Source organism: Polistes fuscatus, unplaced genomic scaffold (genome assembly GCF_010416935.1).
Source record: "Polistes fuscatus isolate 324 unplaced genomic scaffold, CU_Pfus_HIC Scaffold11, whole genome shotgun sequence".
Taxonomy (NCBI): Eukaryota; Metazoa; Arthropoda; class Insecta; order Hymenoptera; family Vespidae; genus Polistes; species Polistes fuscatus.
Window position 1 is genome coordinate 5,302,785 of NW_025113009.1, and position 20,309 is coordinate 5,323,093.

Here is a 20,309-nt window from a genome sequence, read left to right on the forward strand (position 1 = left end):
AACGCGAACGGCACGACGTCGCTTGCTTTCATGTTTGCCTCCTTGAAAATCCTTCGACGGTGAATGCCTCTGGAGGTGGAGCTTGAATTAAGTTAGCCTCGACTCGAGAAGTCGACAAACCGCCTCGTTACCTCTCCGCAAACTTATTTTACACTTTCTTTATAGGACGAAATAGAAAAGGAAAGAGAGAGGGAGAGAGGGAGTGAGTGAGTAGGTGAATGTATCAACAAATTCTATATCAAACATTGAAAATTTCTATTTAAAAGATCGAATATTTTTGCAAGTATATTTCTAATTAATTTTAATTATAATATTTTTTTACTCGTAATTATATCCAATGACCGTCTCCTCTTTGAGGATTTATTTTGTTTTTTTTATTTTTTATTCAAATAATAATAATCGAGATTAATCGTAAGAACAGTCGCAATAGTTTGAGAGAATCTTGTATTAAAAGTTATATTAAAATATTTTAGGAATAATATCGAAAGTACGATCGATTTCGAAGAATATTTTCTACGATGATGAAGGAGAATAGAAATTGTTCACGAAAATTCGAAGTTTTCTCGAATTTGCTGTGGATAAGAGAAGAAGAAGAAGCTTTACAAGAGCGAAGATGTACGGGAAAGCGAGGTCAAACAAATAATACGATCTAGGAGAAGGGAACAGCGTTCGTCTAATAATAGATAAGCTTCGCGTTAGCGCTTGTAATCTACGAGTGGTAACCGAAATAGAAGGGAACGAAAAGGGGAAGAGGGATAAGTGTGTGGCGTTAGTTTCAAAGACGTGTTATAACGATTCGTTCGAGAAACTTTCTTACGAAATCATTCAAATTTCTTTATTAATAGTTATAAACAATTGAATTTCCTCTGAGATAATACAAATCGATAAAAATTATAAAGAAAAATGTTTTTGTGCTTTAAAGTACGCATATCTACATATCGTTGTAATGTTAGAAATTATTCCAAATACACGTACGAACGTACGTACGTACGTTTCCATATACGAGGAAGACAAATCTAAATTAGAATTGTAAATAACGATGTGTTCTCTATTACGATATGTCACGTGCAACGATTGTTGGATCGACGATAAGCATTTGCAAGAACTTGTCGGAAAAGTCAGTCGTAAAGTGAACGATTAATCATCACCGGATATACGTAAATATGTTTGATGGTAAAATAAGATCAAAGGTTTCCTTTTTTTCTTTCCCCTACTCAAAAATTCGATCGCATTATAATATTTATGAACCTACGATTGGAGGAAGACTATTCAATATCATGTAATCTTCCAATTTAAAATTAACTTTCGCCGATATTAGATTATAATTGCATTCGATCATTGTCTCGGAGAGAAAATCAATTATTCGTTATTTAAACAAAAAAAAAACATAAAAATAGAAAATAAAAATAAGAGAGAAAAGTGTAAAAAAAAATACGAACAAGCGAGAGATATATAGATAGATATATATATATATATATTCGTGCTGATTTGGAGATGCACTAGTCGAAACGATGTTGAGTTTCGGATTTGAGTTGAAACTCGTTGAACGATGCACGAGAGCCGTCTCGCTTCTCGCTTATAAGCAAATCAGATTACCTTTTGCTACGTTGAGAGAGAAAAAAGAATAAAAGAGAGAGAGAGACAGAGAGAAGAGAAGAGTTGCAAGTTTTGAACTCTCTCTCTCTCTCTCTTTCACTCTTGAACACATCCGCTATACAGTATGTCGCATGCTTCCATCTTCTATTAATCTCATACATTTCTTTCGTACGACGTGAAGAGGCGGAAATTCCATTCTAGTAAATTACATTTTCATCCGCTTTTCTCCACCTATCTACTGGATATAGGATTTTTTCCCTCCCCCGTCCTTCTCCTTCCTCCCATTCTCTCTCTCTTCCACTCACAGACTCTCTCAGTGTGTTTGAAAATACGCGCGTAAAGCTCGACTTTCCTAGGTCGAAGTCGTAACGAGCGATTGTAACGTCCCAACGACGTATGTACGAGCTATAGTAACATTTCTGACAGCGTGCGAGCTTACGCGTTCCTGGTACGCGATGTTGGTTTACGCGGTATAATTACATTTTACCCCGAGAGTTTCTCGTACGTGAGCGTTCAAAAAGCGTTTGCACCTGCGGGTTCTCGAGGGGTTTCGTAATTTCGTGACGGCAACTCTCTTTCTCTCTCTTTCTCTCGCTATCTTTCTCTCTCCCTCTCGTTCGTTGTTAGAACATTGCACAGTCCCTTCCGTAACTTTCGATTTTATTTCCGATAAGTCGATTGATTAGCGAAATTAATTCCTACGTCTCGTTTGTCGATAAAAATTAATTTACCACACACAGGTACCACCCACCACCACCACCACCCTTCAAACACCTTCTTTTTATTCATCCGCATTTTCCTATGTTTTTAAAAGAAATATTTAACGGTTTAGAAATACACCTTTTGAAATAATTCGTATAAACGTATTCTCGCGATTATCGTAAAGCTTCCTAGCGCAAGAAGTAGTCAGCAGAGAGTTATTACTAACGCTTTCATAAATAGAAAATGATTAACGACTACTATTGCATAGAGTAGAACGTAAAGTATAATGTATACATGTATATATATATATGTACGCATTGGCGTACGTACAATGTTCTAACAAATTCATAGCATTGCACGAGGAAGTTACGATGTTTGTTGACGATCGAGATTCTCTCTCTCTCTCTCTCTCCTCTTTCTCTACGTTATATTATTGCACGACATTTATGATATAACTAGCCTAGCACATGTATTTCTACTGTGCCAGTAGTTGTCGACGAGAAATTTTCATCAAGTTTCATAGCATCGTTTACAAGGGTGTACAAGAGAGAAAGAGGGAAGAAGAGGAGGAGGAGGTGGCGGTGTAGAACAAGTTATTGTCGTGTAAAAATAGACTCCGAAATAGAAACGAGATAACGAGCAATTAATGAAAAATATCGAGCATCGATAGTACCCATAGAAATTTTGCTCCTGTTTTTTTGTTTCTTTTTTTCCGTTTTTCGGAAGACCTATTTTTTTTTTTTTTTTATCATTGTTTCGTTAACACGAATATGATTCGGTCTATATATATACATGTGTATATTTGTGTGTGTGTGTGTATACTTGCAGGTACATATGCGTCATACAACGATCCATAGGGTGAACCGAATCGATTTTTACTCTGAAGTTACGAATTTCTATCTCTCTCTCTCTCTCTCTCTCTCTCTCTCTCTTTCTTTTCCTTTTCCTGGATTCTCGCGTGGTAGAATCCGGACGATAGGAAGACGATGAAGAGTAATAACACTCTGGAGACGTTAGACCGCATCGTGCTACGGATATCCGGCCCACCGAGTTTCTATCGTCTCGTTCAATCTTTTTCGTCCCTTCTTCTTCTCTCTCACTTTCTCTCTCTCTCTCTCTCTCCCTCTCTCTTTCTTTTTATCTTTCCTTTCGTTCCCCTTTTTATTCTTTCTCGTGCACGCGTCGAACCTCACGAGACCGTTGGAAAATTCAGTTTCCAATGTGGCTTGAAAAATGAGATCCCTCGACGGACGCACACCAACAGGGATTAAAAGAATGCGAACCCCGTATCGAAGGTCGAGTGGTCTGCGAAGAGCATCAAATTTGCCTCCTCGTCCTTCGATACCTCCGATGAATTGTTTTGTCGAGCTGTCCTCTTCTCCACCTTTTTTAATTACACTTTTCATCGCCAGCGGCCGGTTCCATCGCAAACATTCACCGCTGTTCGCTCTTTATTGTCAAGCATATTTTTTCTTTTTTTTTTTTTTTTATTGTTTTTTTTCTGTTTTCATTTTTCATTTTATTCCCGGCGTACTATGTATATATGTATATATATATATATATATATATACTATTCTCCAATACATCGTTCCTCAATTTCGTTTCCTTTTATCGACCATTCCTCGAAAGCTAATGGATGATTCAATCGACGATATTCCATCGTAGAAATGTTTCTGGAAATGTCATAACCGTACGTACCAAATGTAATTTATAAAATATTTCAATGAACGTTACACACATTTTTTAACGATACAACGGACAAAACGTCTGGATAAAATATTCCATGGGAGATTTTGACGGAAATTCTATCGTTAAAAAATAACGTTACGGTGGTCTAATTACTTTTATTTTCTTTTATATCAGATTTTTACACGTTGAATTGCGGATTTGTATTAAAAAAAAAATAATAATAATTCTAAATAAATACGTAATACTATTTTAAGGTTTTCAGGCTTCGTTGAACTTATGAGATTATTGGATGCATCGCGCGTATTTTTCTTCTCGTTCGTTGTGTACGATCGTAAAATATTAAATTTAACAGAAAAAAAAAAAAAGAAAAAGAAAACAACCTATGCCGCGTTTGTATGCCGCGTTTGTATGCCGCGTACAAAGATTGTATCGATCTTTTATTCGCAAATGAAATTCTGTTTTTGTTTATTCAACTTCGTAGGTCTAAATTACATTGGCGTTCTTTTATTAACCGACCTATTCCGGTCTCAATTGTTCCAGGTAATCGAAGTTCCGCTATAATGCAATACGAAGAGCGATGGCCGCGATTGATTACTTCTCTATATTCGCTTCTGCTTTGAACCGTACATTATTTACGGTCTTATAATCGATGTAAACGATCGCATCCCTAAAATCATTTCATTCTATACCGATTTAATACCATTAACTGGACACGTAAATAACATTTAAACAACACATGTATATATAATAATATATAATATATATCTATACAATACAATAATTGTCCGAGTAATCTTCTAATCTCTTCACGGACGAATTCTTTTTTTATTTTATTACTAACGAAGAAAGATTCTTTTTTAATAATTTTATTTATACGAACAAAAAGAAAATATATATATAAGACAATAAAATCGACGTTTGAAAACTTACAAAATTAATCTTGCAATACGCGAGAGATATATTACATACAAATTACGTTAACACGCGATAGATTAAAGTTAATGAAATGATAGAAAAATGTAATGGTAGGATACGTTAACGTTTTGAAATAGAAAATATGTGAAATAAATTGTTTCTTTGTGAAATAGACCGAATGATTGTTCGTTTCTCGTGTTGTTGGTTTTCTCGTTTTAGGTCTCTACGTGTTGTCGTCTAGTTTTCAAACGAGTGCCTTAGAATTCTTTCTCGCGTAATGAACTCGGTCGTTTGCACGCGATCAACGTCGCGAGTCTTCTCTGTTTTCAGGTGATTTATCGCGAATACCTTTCGACGTCACAGCCATGGTTCCGTGCATAATTCGGCTCCTGCATTCGCTCGGATTCTCGTGATATCCTCGCGAATAATTTCGCTATTTATCACGGTCATTGTCGAGCGCGGAGAAACACGCCAGTCCGTTTCGAATTAGTTCATTTAATCGACGCTAATCGCTTTCACCGTCTAACATCATTCGTTCAGAAAATATCTACTACTACTGCTACTACTATTACTATTATTACTACTACTATTACTACTATGATTCGTTTCTCTTGTCCTTCCCATGTTCCATTTTCCGAACAAGCACGAGGTATGTTTTAGATACTATCAAAATAACCTGTAAAATACTATCGATTATAATCGATCTGTTATATAATTATACGTATATTATATTATATAAATAAATAATAATTTTCTAGTCAGAAATTTGTATTCCGCTCAACGTGTCACCAAAACTGACAACGATAAAAAGATAATTTAATTATAAAGAGATTACTTAATCTTTTATAGTATATATTATAGAACAATTACATTAGAGAAAACAGATGGGAATCTCATATAAACTGAGATACGTATCATCGATAGATAGTACCTTTTATGAGATACGTCAGTAGAAATCGGATCGAGAGAATCCAAAGCAAAAGTATATAGAGTATATGTACGCAGGATCGAAGGGTAAAATGAATTCCGCTTGGGGCCATACGCAATCGGGTTGTAAATAAATTTTACTGCCCCGTTCGACTACGGAATTGGGATATATTTTGTTGAATCGAATCGCGGCTATAACAGCTGCCCTCGAAAAAAAAAAAGCCGCGCTTTCGTATCCGTTGTGACGAAACACGGACATTTCGACGATTACTCACTGATTAAAATTGTACCGTAGGAAAATGAAGTTTCACGGGTACGAGTTCGCGTATTTCGTGTTAGCCTACCGATAAAATACGTTCGTTCGTGATTTACACGCTGTTGCTTTTCCAAAGTGATAAACGATTTTCGCGTTTCCTCGTCGTTAGAAGAAAAAAACTGGTAGAATCAAAGAAGGAAAGAAAACAAAGGAAATAAATAAATAAACTAAAATAAAATAAAATAAAATAAAATGAAATAAAAAATAAAATAAAATAAAAGAATATTGATGAACCATAGGAATTAAACGACGAGTTTTCTCAACGACCCTTTACCTACATTTTCTTTCGGACATAACACTCTGACCAATCGCGAGGATTATAAATAGTGTGTCACGGTTTTGAAAGAAAATAATTATCGAGGAGGGACAAATATCCGTACGAATATCTTCGTACAATTTACGTTAACGACGCGTAACTCGTAATAAAGATCGCTAAATAAAATACTAAATTAAACGATTATTAACATTTTTCAAAATCAAATCCTTTATATAATGTAACATTGTAAAAATTCGAAATAAATAACGCGTTCGTTATAAAACTTTATAAAAGCAACTCTCGATCGTGTTAACTTTGTATCCAAGGATACTAGTACGACCGATATTAATCTGCACATGAGATTAAATATCTGTTGACTTGGTCAGTAATCAGACACGCACGGAAAATGATAGTCCATCGGTATGTATGTAGATAGACTTCGATTACCGATCGAATAATCGAACCCGTTCAAAACGAACAACGATTTCGTTTCCTGCAAACTGAAAATGATTATCTGTCTCGCACAAAGGTACAAATTCACAGAGTCATATAACGCTATGCAAGCTCTTCCCTAATTGTTTTTGAAATAACTAAGCAAACACGTTTGTTGTTAATAGATGCATCAATCGTCGAATCTAAAAATTCCAATATAGATGTATATAAAAATATTTCGTTTTACATAGATATTTAGCGAATAAAAAACGCGCGTCTCGTTCGTGTTTTCTTCATTTAAAAAAAAAAACATACATATATATATATAAAAACAAACTTGTCCCTTTTGATAACTGCAGACACGATCAATACTATCTCCCATCTCTGTTCTTTCTCGTGCAATGACTTCGCCTAACCGCAGATACTCGTAATAGTAATAGTAGTAGTAGAGAAGAAAGGTGGAAATTGTCTGAACGATGCGGCGAGCAAATAACCAAGTCCGTTGCGGCTGGAATCGGATGGAACTAGTAGAGAGAAAGGAAAGAGAAAGAGAGAGAGAGGGTTATAGAGAAATAGGAAGGACAGGAAGGAGAAAGCGGGGGAGGAGGGTTAGAGGAAAAGCTGGACATCGGTTTGACGTCGGCTTTGACGTCCCTACTCGACATCGCGTGCAACGTTACGATGCCAGGTCTCCACCTACCCTCTGCTCTGATCTCCCTTACCCTTCCAACCCCTTCGGTCCACCCCCTTCTCCGCCTCCTGCCACCCCCGTACTGCCGTACGGCGTCGATGTACCGGCAACAACCTGGGGCATCGATGAATCAAGTAACTGCCGCCGTGGCTACTGTTGCAGCTTCGAAAAGCTACGTCCACGTGACCGGCGTCATGGCCCAGCGAACGGGAGAGGGTCGCGTTAAATCCCCGCCCCTGTTAATCCTCCCTTGATCCCTTGCCCCTTGCCCCTTGGAAACCTCTTGGTCATAGTGGCAACGCGCTATTTGTTATTTTACTCTTTCGGCGACGCGTTCATTAATCAACCTCGGCCGCTCCGTTTGCCCGTCGTTCTGCATTTTTCACCATGGCAGGAACGCGGACGACGTGCCGCCACCCGGACGGTGCTACCCGGACGGACGGACGGACGGACGCAGGGACGATGCCGCCGCTCTTTTTCATCCCTCTTTCTTTCTTTCTTCATTTCTTTCCTTTTTCCTACTTCATCCTCACGACTCACGCTAACTTTCCTTTTTTCTCTTATCTCGTCCCGATTGACTCCTCTCTCTCTCTCTCTCTCTCTCTCTCTTGCACTCTCGCACATACACACATATACACACTTACGTTCTCACTCTTTTTATCTATCTCTGGCTTTTTCTCCTTCTCATGCAGCTACTCCTACCTCCTGGAGTTCTTACGGGTAGTAGGGGATAGTTGCATGTCTCTCTTTTTTCTTCCAATGTACACGCACGAAGACCGATGAACCTAGAAAAGAAACAAGAAAAACACCTCACCCACCCTTTTATATATGGTCGATCGATTTGTTAGGGTAAAATGCAAACGAAATGAGGGGGTGGGGGATCTCGATAAGCCCTCTAAGATGGCCATCTTTTGCCTGTTCTTGTGTCAGCATCGTGACCACCCCCTCATTCGTTAACTATTAAACTTTATCGTAATTTTATTCGAATTTATTCATAAGAATCTGTTAATGTTACGTTTTAATTTTTTGTAATAAATAAATCATCTTTTTGTTCCTCCCGTTTCTTTAATTTTTTTATTTTTCTCGTTTCTCTTTTTTTTTGTTTTTCCGATTTTATCGATAGTATCTATACGGTATTTACCAATGAGAATTCTGTTGAAAGTGATCGTTCAACGGTAAGAGCACTTGTTATTTTATCTCTTTGCAACGAATCTATTCGATGTAAACGCTTTTTCATGATGTTTGTTGATGCAGTTAGGGTCTATTATAATGTCACTGAAAACTAGAGAAAATTGAAAATTGTTTAAAATTATCTTCTCGAGTTATTTTTTCTTTTTCTTTTAAACTGTAATACATCCAAATCTTATATAAATCTTATATAATAGACTTTTTTCTTTCAAGAACTTTCAATAGTCATTTGAAAATTGACACTTTTTACAAAGGGAATTTAAATTTAATCTTTTTGGTTGAACGGTACATACGGTTAATCGTTAAACAGCCCGCGGCATACAACGAGAACACGAATGTGGGATATTCCGGTTAGCTTTCGAGCATTATTAATCCTTTGATAGGTTTCCCCGAAAAATGTTATACAATATAAAATCGAAAATGAAAATCTTGTTAGGTGTAACATTTTTTGCTTATTGACATTCGTTCTTCATATAAATCATATCTTTTATACAATACAATATAAAAATATCTTTAATTATATATTTGTATAGAATATTCAATGAATAATAAAATATACATCACTGTTAATTAAAGGAAAATATAATTGGAAAAATAATTTGCTGTTGTTTTCGCGTGTGTACGAGCAAAAGCAGAAAGTTTCGATAAGAGAAATCGAAAAAAAAAAAAATATATATATATATATATGCATATATATATGAATAAAAAAATAAATAAAATAATAACGATAGAGATGAAAAAAAAAGGTAAAAAAAGAACAAACAAACGAAAACAAAAATTAAAAAGAGAAAGGATATGAAAGAAAATAATAATAAAAATCTTCCGATCGAATTGTCCCTGTTTTATTATTCATCTCCGGTATCGCAAATGATTGTCGCAATGCATATTGCATATAATATGCGGAACCAATTGTTCCACAGATGAGCTATTATCCGGAAAATAAACGGTCCGCTACCCTTGGTTGGTTTGATTTACGATACGCGCCTCGTTTAAAATACAAAATACATTTACAAAATGCGATGCGATTTAACATACACGATTGTTATATATATTCTTCATTAACGATTAAATGTGGTCCCATCATAAAAAGAATATAGAAATAAAGATAAAGTTATATCTTTAAAACAAAAAAGTAAAAACAAAAAAATATCTACATTTATACATATATGTATATAAATTATATATATACACATCCTTGTTTGAATTCCTGTTCACGAACGATTACAATGCGCTTTACCAACCGGCTGACCACATATCGGTAATATCCACTGCGGTTCTATAACGTGAAACTATTATCTACGATCTCGAATATTTCTAGAAAATTGTTACTTCTTCAATATAACAAAGTAAATAGATACAAATCAATCGTATTAAATCGAATCTCTATTATTAACAAGAATGTTTTTAATCGATAACGCGAGCTAACGATCTAAATAAATTCTTGATTAAAAGAAACGTTCGTATGAGAGAATGAAATAGAGAGAGAGAGAAAGAGAGAGAGCAAGAAGTTAGTAGTCCATGAATAAAAAAAAAAAGAAAAGGGGAGATCAGCTTTATTCGACTAACGAATACAAATCCCGTCAAAGTATCGTTGGATTGCGTAGATTAAAAAAAAAAAAGAAAGAGGCAACCCCCCGCCCCAAAAAAAAAGGAAGAAAAAAGAAGGAATGAAGGATATGAGGGAGGTTGAAAAAAAACAGGAGAAAAAAGAAAAGAAAGAAAGAAAAAAAAAAAACAAGGACAACGGTAAACGATTCGTGCTTTCGGAAAATCCATTCCTCTGGTTCGGTTGGTCGGTCGAACGTAACGAGAATTTCGTGTACAAATGGGGAATTCGCGTGCACCGTTTTGTATCATCCTAAACACCATGATGCGTTCAGAGCCGGGCTTTAGCCAACACTCGTTTACTACAACGTTACGTATGCGTGTAAAAGAAAAAGAAAAAGAGAGAGGGAGAGGGGGAGAGAGAGGGAGATAGTAATACATCGTTCGTGATGAACAGTAAAGTAAATCTGTAACAGATATATCGGTTAGAGGAAGATAAAGTAAAGGAGTGAGGAAAGAGGACGGGATTATAGAGAGAGAAACTGAGATAGTAATATATAGAACCCTAACTGTTCCTAGTAGAAATGTATTAAGTGCCGTAGGCGTTTCCAGAACGCCTCGCTACGTCACAAATAATCTGCCAAGCTTACGTTGTGGGGTTTGATAAACTTCATTGTGTTGTAATAATCGTGCCACTGTACCCTAATACTACTACTACTACTACTACTACTCTTACTACTTCCATCGTCATTCTTATCAAAGCTTAAATGTTAAGCAAGAAGAAGCATCGAGCTTAATCATTACGTATTTAACTACTAACACACATATATATATATATACATGTTATTATCTTTTATTATCTTTTATCTCTCTCATTAATTAATAATATATTTAAAAATACTCTCTCTAATTAAATTGTATTTTTATAATATATCTAGCCTGAGGCAAAAGTCGTACAACAATTAAAGTGAAAAAAAAAATAGAATTGACGTAAAGAATGAAGAACATTAAACGGTTTACGTAAAATATTTCAAACAGTTCACCCGTAAATCATATGGCGAGCGAACTCTGCATATTTCTTTAATGAGCGAGCAAAATTTTCTCTTTTTTTTATATTTTTTTTTATCAAAAAAATCGTGTAATATAATAAGAGCAGTAATTCGTAAAGTACAATGTGTAGAGAATCAAGTGTTAAATTTTGGAAACAAAAGTTACCGTATGTTATGTATCATCCACTTAAATTAATAAAGCATTCATACCATAAACAAATGACACTGCTAGCTCTACCCACAATGATATATGTACTTATTTTTCGACCATTATTTAACGCGCGTTTCGTAATTCTGTTAGGATCGTAAAATAAATGCGTTAAATAAGAACTTTGTGATAAATAAGAGACAATTTAAAAGTCAGTCATTTGAAGTTCTTTATCCTTGTTTCATTTTTTTATTTGTTCTTTTTTTCTTTCCCGTTCTCACAGTAGAATAAAGAAAAAAGAAAAGAGGGAGAAAAAAGAAAACAAATAAAAAGCTTTTCCGTGGAAAGCTTTCTTTTGCGTTTACTACGCATACCATAGAATTAAACTTTATGGAACAATGTTGGTCAATTCTTAAAGCACCCACCCACTCACTCACTCACCTTCCTACCACCATCGTTTTCTTCCTCGAATAAGGCAAATCTGCGAGAAGAAGAAAAGACGAAGCGTTAAAAAAAGAAGAAAAAAAAGAAAAGAAAAAACGAAAAGGAGGAAAATTTTCTCATCGTCTTCTTGTTATTAAACGCCAACTAATATTTTCTCAAGAAAGTTTTCATAAAAGAGGTATCGACTTTCGTAATTTCTTCATTAAAACTAACAGCACGAGAAGAACTGATTTCACCCTCTATCTCTAATCTTTTTATTTTTATTCTTATACGTCTTATTCTTCTTTCTCATTCGCTTCCTCTAATTTTTCCTTACGGAAAAATATTATTCCATTTTCTTCGTGCGCAGGTTGTAACCATCCACAAAGGATCGTTCAAAGCCGTTGTTTTCTACCATTTCTTCTTTCGTTCCACCCCTTTTACTCAACCGACCCTTCTTCTTCTTATTCTTCTTCTTCTTCTTCTTCTTTCTTTTTTGGTTTATTTTCCCTGATTCTTCTTTCTCCCCAATTGTAACATATCCAGAAGTAGAAGAAAAAAAAAAACGCGCGTAAATGCATACTCTCAACCCTCAACAGCATACGTTCCCTTTTATGGTCTTAGAACTTGCAAGGATTTATGCGAAGGAAGAAGAAGAAGAAAAAAATAAAAATAAAATCAAATATAAGATACGAAAGAGAGAACACGTTGGCAACGATAATTACGACGTATACTTTCCAAGGCAACAATGTTTGAAAAACATCCCTTCCTTCAATTGATTTCTTATGATACGTCTAAATTCTTTTTATGTCTCGTAAATGATACTTTTTTTCTTTTTTTCTTTTTTTTAAAGGGATACAATATTTATTATTTTAAAAAGAAAAACAAATTGTAAAATATGATTCTTCTATTTTGTCACATACACAACTTAAAAATAATATCGGGATTAGTTGAAGAGAACAAATTTGTACATCGTTTTTATTTTTATTTTATTTTGTTTTATTTTATTTTATTTAATTCAATTTAATTTTATTTTATTTTATTTCAACTCCATTATTCATATTATAAATGAAAATATAACGCGTATAATTGATAAATATTTGTCGTTCCATTTTCTATGTTCGATAATTATTTAAATTCTCTTACAAAATTAATCCGAACACATTTCAATGAATGAATAATAAATTGATCAAGATAGGAATTATAAAATATTCATGTTAAATACGTTTAATTGCCTTGTTATGATTAAAGAGAAAGAGAAAGAGAAACATTTACGCGATTTAAAATCAAGCTTATATTACGTATCTAATCTCGATTCTTTAAAATATGCGTCAAAAAGATAATAATAATTTTATTTGATTTTAATTAACGAATGATAATAATATAAAATAAAAAACGCGTATAATTATAACTTCTTCTTCTTCTTCATTCTTTAATTTAGGCAAGTTGCCTGTTTCGTAACGACGTTTTTCTGCCTATTGCATTGTTAAATTGTCGCACCATCGTTTTCGTGGGCGCCCCGCACTTCTGCGGCCAATCGGTGATTTATCCCGTGCAATTCTGCCGATTCTTGTTGTCCACCCTGCTAATAGACAGAGTGTCGTTTCTATGAGCCGCAAATTTTTTTACGTTGGGTAGGGAGCTAACCTGATCCAACAACCTTCCTCCTTTTCCCGGACTTAGGACCGGCAACATGATCGCTGACCTTGATCCGTCCAGCGATCATGCAGGCGGAGTTATAATTATAACATTAAATAAAATTCTTTATCTGTAGAAAAATATTAATTTAAATCAATTTGTTTTGTTTTTGCAGTGCGAGAAGTTTCGTTGTCCGAACTCAGGGACTCAATAGCAAGGTTACGAGACAGAGTAAAGCTAGTATGCAGAACGAGGGGTTCGCCGCCCCCTAGAGTTCACTGGCTCAAAGACGGCATACCACTGCACCCAAGAAGAGGACTCAAAATCCAACACAAAAGGTAACAAACCAGAAGCTATTTATTTGTTCTTCTTCAAAGATAATCCAAATTTACGATCCATCGTCTATTTGTCATTATTATTTGTCTAATTTCAAATAAGTTTTACATTTACTTCGTATAGGTACGTTAAAGTTTTATGTTTATGTCGTACGAGTTTTTCTCAACGTTTCTTTCTTTTACTTATGGGAAATATTTACTCTTTGAACGTTTATAATAACTCCATTTGAAAGATTATATCTAATTTTTTTTTTTTTAAGATACTTTTTAGAATACAACTACTACCGATGGAATATTCGTCGATGTTAGAAACGTAATCTATCGTACATTTATTTATTATCATATATGATCACATTTGATGATTGCCGTATTGCATGTTTCCTTTGAGATTCCATTCGTATTATTGTTTTTTTTATAATATCTACACGTTCAACGTCGATTTAACTATCATCATGCTCGATAAATTACATTATATCGTTCTCGTACTTTTAATGACTTCCAATTCTTCCCTTTGAATCATTTTGAATAAATCGCTTGCGGATTGATCGAAAGTGTGAGCCCGGCAAGCAAAAACTAACGAAATAATGTTTCTTTTCCAAACTAATTTTCATCGAATTAAAATACGACTTACAATGAACACACACATACACACACAGACATAAAATAAACATTAAATTACTTATCTATGCACACACACACGCACATATATGTAAAATATAACATTTATATTAGATCGTTACATAATTTCGATCGTATTTTTCTTTCTTTATTCGAAAGTAAAAAAAAAAACATTTGTCAAAAAAAAGTAGAGCATTTTTTCGATGAAAAAAATTGACAAACTGCCTACTAGACGTAGACAAATTGTTTAAGATAATGATCTGTTTGTCATTAAAATAAATGTCTTTGCGAAATTTTAATGCTTTAAATTCATTTATTATAAAATACGATAGAAATTATGCGACGCGACCTAATGTATAATATAAATTATATTTACGTTATTCGATACGAAGAAATTACTTACTTAAATTAAAAATTGAAAAAAAAAAAGAGAGAAAAAAAACGAAGACTTAAAGCTTCCCGTTAAGCGTTAATCCCAGAAGATTTTCACTCGACTGTTATTTGTCTCCGACTGACTTATTAAATAAAACGAAGGGCTTGGAATAAAATGAGAAAGAGAGAGAGAGAGAGAGAGAAAAAAAAATAACAAAGTTTATATATTCCCTTGCGATGTGACCTACGAGACATTTTTGTCAAACGTAAATAATTTTCAATATCGTCCTACGTGCAAGGCTTTCCTTAAAGTGTCACGGATCAACCGAGATAGGAAGTGGAAAAGGTGTCATTTCCTACCCCCTTAAAAAAAAAAAAGAAAAAAGCTTCGTGTTTAATTATTCGATTACTCACCGATTTCACGTTACGCGTGTTAGTAGAAAATAATCAACGAACGATCTAACACGAACGAACGAGAATTTTATTTAACGGTAATTTACAGTTAGATTACGTGTATTAGATTAGGAAGGAAAATTAATTTTAATATTTTTCTTTGTTCTTTTTTTCTTTTTTATAAAAAAAAACAAAAAAATTACAAAAATAAATAAAAACAGTAAATTTTATATTTTAACAGACTGGATAATCCTTCAACATTTGACGATAAATAAATAAGCGATAATTATTGTGCAACAAAATAACGATGATGAATATGTAAAAAGATAAGAAAAATCAAACTTTCGTTTTCATTTATTTTTATTGGAAATAACATTCCGCAACACACTTACGGTTCGTTAGGATTCCTGACTTTTAGGACACACGATATCTCTCTTATTCTCGTACGTTTCTGGTTACGTAAGTAATCAATCATAATTTCGGATGTAGTTCATTGGACAAAATATTTCATCAATTATAATCAGGACTGTTAGTTTGCATGGTCGTTTGCAATCCATCATATAACTTCAATTATAAGTATATCGTATATAATAGGTACGCGTTGCGATTAAAAATGTTCTCTTCCCATGAGTGTTCTTCAAGCTGACCATGTTATCGCGTTAAACGATTAACGAAGGGGAAGTTTGTAATGGCTGATATACGCGCATTGGACGACCGATCGTGAGCAAGCGATAAATTTGCTTCTAAACTTTCTTCTCTTACCTTCACACCCTTCTCTCTATCTTCCTATCTCTCTTTTTCTTTCTCTCATTCACCCTAACACAATCTCATACTCTGATATTTTCATCGTCGTCCTTCTCTCGGTGGGTATAGCAGTGATCACACGGATCCAACAGAAATTACTCTTCTCCTAGCTTAAGAACGATTTTTCTAACGCTCAGCCACGTTTAGTTTAGTCCGTAGCATGAGCTGGCATAATTAATCAGCTGTTATTAATCACGATAGTAATACCTGCGTTAGTTATTATCGTTGAAGCAAATTTATTATGTTCTAAATAGAGATGAAACGATTTTCATACACACGCGCGCACGCACGCACGTACACACATGTATATATACATACATAAATATATACGAAAAGATATTCATTTATATTCCAATGTGAGTTCATTAAAATTCTTTTAATTAATTAAAATTAAATAAATACGAAAGATAAATACGAAAAGATATTCATTTACATTCCAATGAGTTAATTAAAAATCTTGTCTTTTTGACAAAAAGAAAAAAAAGAAATTGGTTAAAAGTGTTTTCCCATCAATCGGAGAAAACAAAATATTTCTAATCGAAGCTTTGAAAACTGCCACTATTACTACTATACTTTCATTTTGTTGTCGCGTTCCACGTGTTCACAAAGATTTTATAAAGTATATCGATTTAATGGCATTTCACGGTCGAACGAGACGCATCCTCGTAGCCAACTTTTAATAGCATTTCCAAGAGATACTTATCGAACTCGCGAAAAGTTTCAACGGCTACAGTTACCTATAGACGTGGAAAAATGTGATGGCTTTCGGAATGTACGAGAATGCTTGCTTCCCGGTGATCTCTCTAAACCACGCGGATTTATTTCTACGAATGTTCGATGATAAAAATAAAAGAGGGGGGAACAAAAAATATACAGAAAAGAAACAAAAACTAAAAAAAAAATAAAGAAAAGGAGAAAAAAAAAATCAAAAGTATTGAATAACTTTCAAACGATAAACTCAAGTTATATACCTCATTATTTTAAACGAATTCTTTTTTATTATAAACTCCGCTATCTCTTATCAAAGTTATCCAATTTTGGAATCTTATTCAAACATCATTATAATAAATATGTTTTAATATAAATTACATTAATAAATCATTATTATAATCATTAATTAACAATATGTAAATGTGTGTGTGTATATTATGTACGTATGTATGTTTGTCGCGTGTCAATCATTCGTAGAATTTCAATGTTACTAACAGAAACACGTAGAATGTATCATTTGATAGATATTTGTATGAGACAAACAACCCTTTTGCTATCGACCTTACAAGCCCTCTTCCCTTCATAGTTATCATCTATCTCTCATCGAGGTATATCCGGCGTCGTAATTTCCAATTACCGTTCGCACCACCAAATGCTTGAAACTGTCGTGCATAACGGCAACCTCATGCGGGATTGTAATCGTTACGGAATACTACAACCGAGTCGTAAAATCGAACGTGTCCGCTCCATCTGACGAGCTTCATACGATATTCCTGTTTCTCTCACTCACACTTACACACACATATACACACACTCTCTCTCTCTTTCTCTAATATTATTTCCGAATATTACGTTTGTAATCGAAAATGATCGAGTGAAATGATTGTTGTTTAACGATTTAATCGCGTCTAGACGATGAAAATAAGAGTCACGAAATGCAAACATTTTGTTGGTCACGTATACCACGTGATCGTTTGCAATAAACCATAAACGTTTATAATCAATGAGAGAAATTCAAGCGCGTTTAGTGTATTTATTAATTTATATATATGTGGGATGCGAGCGCCTCCAAGCCAAAAACACTTAAATAGGCATTCGTGAGGAGATTGAACAGTGGACCCTGGATAGCTCAATGGTTAAAGCGCAGTCGCCCGGAAAAAAAAGCGGAAAGCGGAAGATCCGGGTTCGAGTCCCGGTCGTCCAGTCAGTCCAACGGCCCAATTTTTTCACGAACGTGAAAATAAATATACGTGTGTGTATTTATCTCGTGTGTACGCATACGTACGTATGGTTCATATTTCAAAGAAGAGAAATAATATATTTTAAGGGATGTTAAAGGGATTATGTAACGTTCGATTTTCGTTGGTAGAGAAGTAAGGTATGTCGGTATTAGGAGGTAGGGTTCCGTACGTGATATACGTCAACGAAGTTAAGCTTCGAATTTTAGCGTAGTAAAGGAAAGCCACTCGAAATTCGTTCGATACAAAATGCCAATACTTTGCTAACGACAGGAAATTCCAGTCAGAACATTCCATCGAACTTATTACTCGAATGGAGTGTCCATGATAAGCGATATATATCCGAACTCCTGAAGGTATCGTTAGTTGATTCGTATTGGCTAGAAAGGAAAGGTTAAAACATCGAGAGGGAAGAGTGGAGTACTTTGATGTCGCGTGTAATGAAATTTCGTTTGAAATCGTGGTAAAAGGAGCAGTATAACTAGAAAAAAAAACTTCTTCCCACGTTAAAGAGAAAACTAGAGAGAAAAAAAGAGAGAGATAGAGAGACATATATAGATAGAAGGAATGAGAGAGAGAGAGAGAGAGAGAGAGAGGAAAGCAAATAGATTTGGAAGAGTGTGCAGTCGTGGAGAAGGAAAGAGGGTAAAAGCCTTCGTCGGAACTTTTGGTGTCTCTCTTTGAACACACAATCTGCCGTTTTTCTCACGACGGCGAATCGTGCAATTAGTTTAAAAGCATTTCTCATTTCTGTGTGTAGATAGATATCGTCGAAATAAGAAAAGAGAAAATTTCGAATTAAGTAATATCCGAATTCCCTGTTTGACCATTATACACGATAAACGTAGAAGAAAAGCTAAGAAGAAGAAGAATAAGAAGAAAAAAAGGCAAACAAAAGAAAAAGAAGAAGAAGAAGAAGAGGAGTAAAATTTATTATGAGTTTGTAAGTACATTTTATCGAAACAAGGGGGAACACAACAAGTTTCGAAGTTGAACGAGGAAGGAAGCTTCTGATTATCTCGAAAACATCTTCCTTGACGAGATATCATCCTGCACGACATCTTCATAGTCGAGCGTTTATTATCCAGGCAACGGCAGCTATCTCACTAATTTGTCATCCCTAAGTATCACCTGGTACAGCTTTAGCTTCGTAGCAAAAGTACATCGTCGTCGCATAAGATAATGAGAGAGAAAGAAAGAGATACTTTATCGGTCTCTTTTTCTAACCGTTATATCTATGTTATTATACAGCTTATGGGCAAATTAACGAGAGAAAATAATAAAAAAGAAATAACATAACATTTCAAGATAACGTAACGACGAATAATTTAACGCTTATCGTTGGGAAACTACTACGCGTTTGTGATACTATACTATCGTTGCAATGTTAATTTTGTCCCATTATTTAACGTAGAAAACAAAAACTGTCATGATTAATAATCCGTACGCGTTTTGTTCACGCCTACTTGACAATGGATTATTTGCAATTGTTAAACGTTAGTCGGTACCTAAATGGTAAGTACGAGTTATAGGAACGGAAACGATAATATGTCAAGAGGAAGAAATACCTGTGACACCTTTGTTTTTTTCTAGTTAATTTCAAAGCGAATTATAACGCCTGAAAGCTTCTTCGAGGGTGATCCTCGAACAGACGATTCGTTCGTTCGTTCGTTCGTTCATTCATTCAGTTAGAATAAGGGGGAGGGGGTAAAAGAAGGGGACGAAGTAGAGAGTTTCCGTTTGTTCGAGACTGACTCTCAGCAAAAACGAGGACTCGTTTTCATCGAGAAGACCCTCGACTATCTTCATCAAGATCGCAAAGTACCGTTTCAGTAATGGTGCAAACGGAAAAGAAATTTTCTCCTTACCGGTAGAACAAATATTACTTAAGGAATATCGTTTACCTGTATCCCTCTTACATAAGTTTCCTTCGTGAAAAAATGGATTTATATAAAATGGCTTTGTAAATCGTTTTACAGATTTAAAAATAGATTGAAGAAGGGAGAGAAAGAGAAAGAGAGAGAGAGAAAAGAAAAAAGAAAGAATCCTAGGTATGTATAATAATAATAATAATAATAATAAAAAAAAAAGAAAGTAAAAGAAAGATTCCAAAGGTAAATCATTCGTTGGTAGGTACGCCTCGTTAATCTTTTCGATCGTCGATAAAGTTCATTCTTGCACGAAGCGAAACGCGTTTGCTTTAAAACGAAGAATCGTTTGAGAAAGAGAGAACTTATCGGTTTGAAGTTTAAGAAAGTCAGAACTATAAGATCGTTAAATTTGTTTAATGAGACGGGAGAAGTGTTACGAATGAGCCACGATA

The 20,309-nt window shown here is 34.6% G+C and overlaps 1 protein-coding gene across 3 annotated transcripts in view; it reads left to right on the forward strand.

The window, feature by feature from the left end:
- LOC122526367 (protein vein) overlaps positions 1-20,309 on the forward strand; it is a 255,684-nt gene that overhangs the window by 135,761 nt on the left and 99,614 nt on the right. For all 3 annotated transcript variants that reach the window (XM_043649748.1, XM_043649746.1, XM_043649747.1), the window contains one exon: positions 13,691-13,853. In XM_043649748.1, the coding sequence (XP_043505683.1) occupies positions 13,691-13,853 (163 nt within the window). The remainder of the gene's footprint in view (positions 1-13,690; positions 13,854-20,309) is intronic.